Genomic DNA, 720 nt, shown 5'->3' with positions numbered 1-720 from the left:
AATCTCACCTGCGTCCTTCGCGATTAATCTGTCTTGTGCTTCTGGTTTAATCCAACATTCATCTGCAACATAATCTTCTGAAGCCAATGTCCTAATTTTCTCCTCAATTGGCAGCTCTAAGATCGTATCAGGAAACCTACAAGAATAAAGATAAAGTAAGATACATTAAATGATGCACAATACAAACCATATACCTAGTTAAAATTGGAAGTATACAATATTGTGTCTATGACATCTGAAAATTCTTGTAATATGTGCTCTTATTCAGTCTATCAACCTCTTTGTAAACTGAGACATGGATCCTGAGTGAAAAAATAGAACACTAATATGAAGGTCTGTGAGGGCCTAAAATAAAAAATAATATGTGACATTAAACTAAATAGAAAATAAAATGTCTAGCAAGCATACAAAAACCCATAACAAAGTATAGAGAAATACAGCTATTTCCAAGATATAGTTAATATTTATAGTTACAAAGAAGCAAAGCAAAGCATTCTTGATTTCTTTTAAATCACTATTCCATCAGTAATGTCTTACTTGAAGTATGAGGGGTGGCTGGGAAGCTTAGACAAAACAGCTTCTGCAAGGTGCACAGCACCTGAGCCTCCCTTGGCCCCGATGGTTGCAAATGACTGCATCAGAGGCACCTGCTCCAAGTGCCAGTTTTGTGATCAGTCAAGTTCTGCTCTGTGTCTGATATGATGAGGAAGAGAGGAAACT

General features: G+C 36.5%; 1 protein-coding gene across 1 annotated transcript in view; it reads right to left on the bottom strand.

The window, feature by feature from the left end:
- The window catches only part of LOC119594301 (C-1-tetrahydrofolate synthase, cytoplasmic-like), a 3486-nt gene that overhangs the window by 1370 nt on the left and 1396 nt on the right, over positions 1 to 720 (bottom strand). The window contains exons 5-6 of the mRNA XM_037943361.1: positions 538 to 647; positions 9 to 136 (exon numbers count right to left, since the gene is read on the bottom strand). Of these exons, the coding sequence (XP_037799289.1) occupies positions 9 to 136; positions 538 to 647 (238 nt within the window). The remainder of the gene's footprint in view (positions 1 to 8; positions 137 to 537; positions 648 to 720) is intronic.

Source organism: Penaeus monodon, chromosome 33 (assembly GCF_015228065.2).
Source record: "Penaeus monodon isolate SGIC_2016 chromosome 33, NSTDA_Pmon_1, whole genome shotgun sequence".
NCBI classification, from domain to species: Eukaryota; Metazoa; Arthropoda; class Malacostraca; order Decapoda; family Penaeidae; genus Penaeus; species Penaeus monodon.
This window is presented reverse-complemented; position numbering and strand designations above follow the sequence as displayed.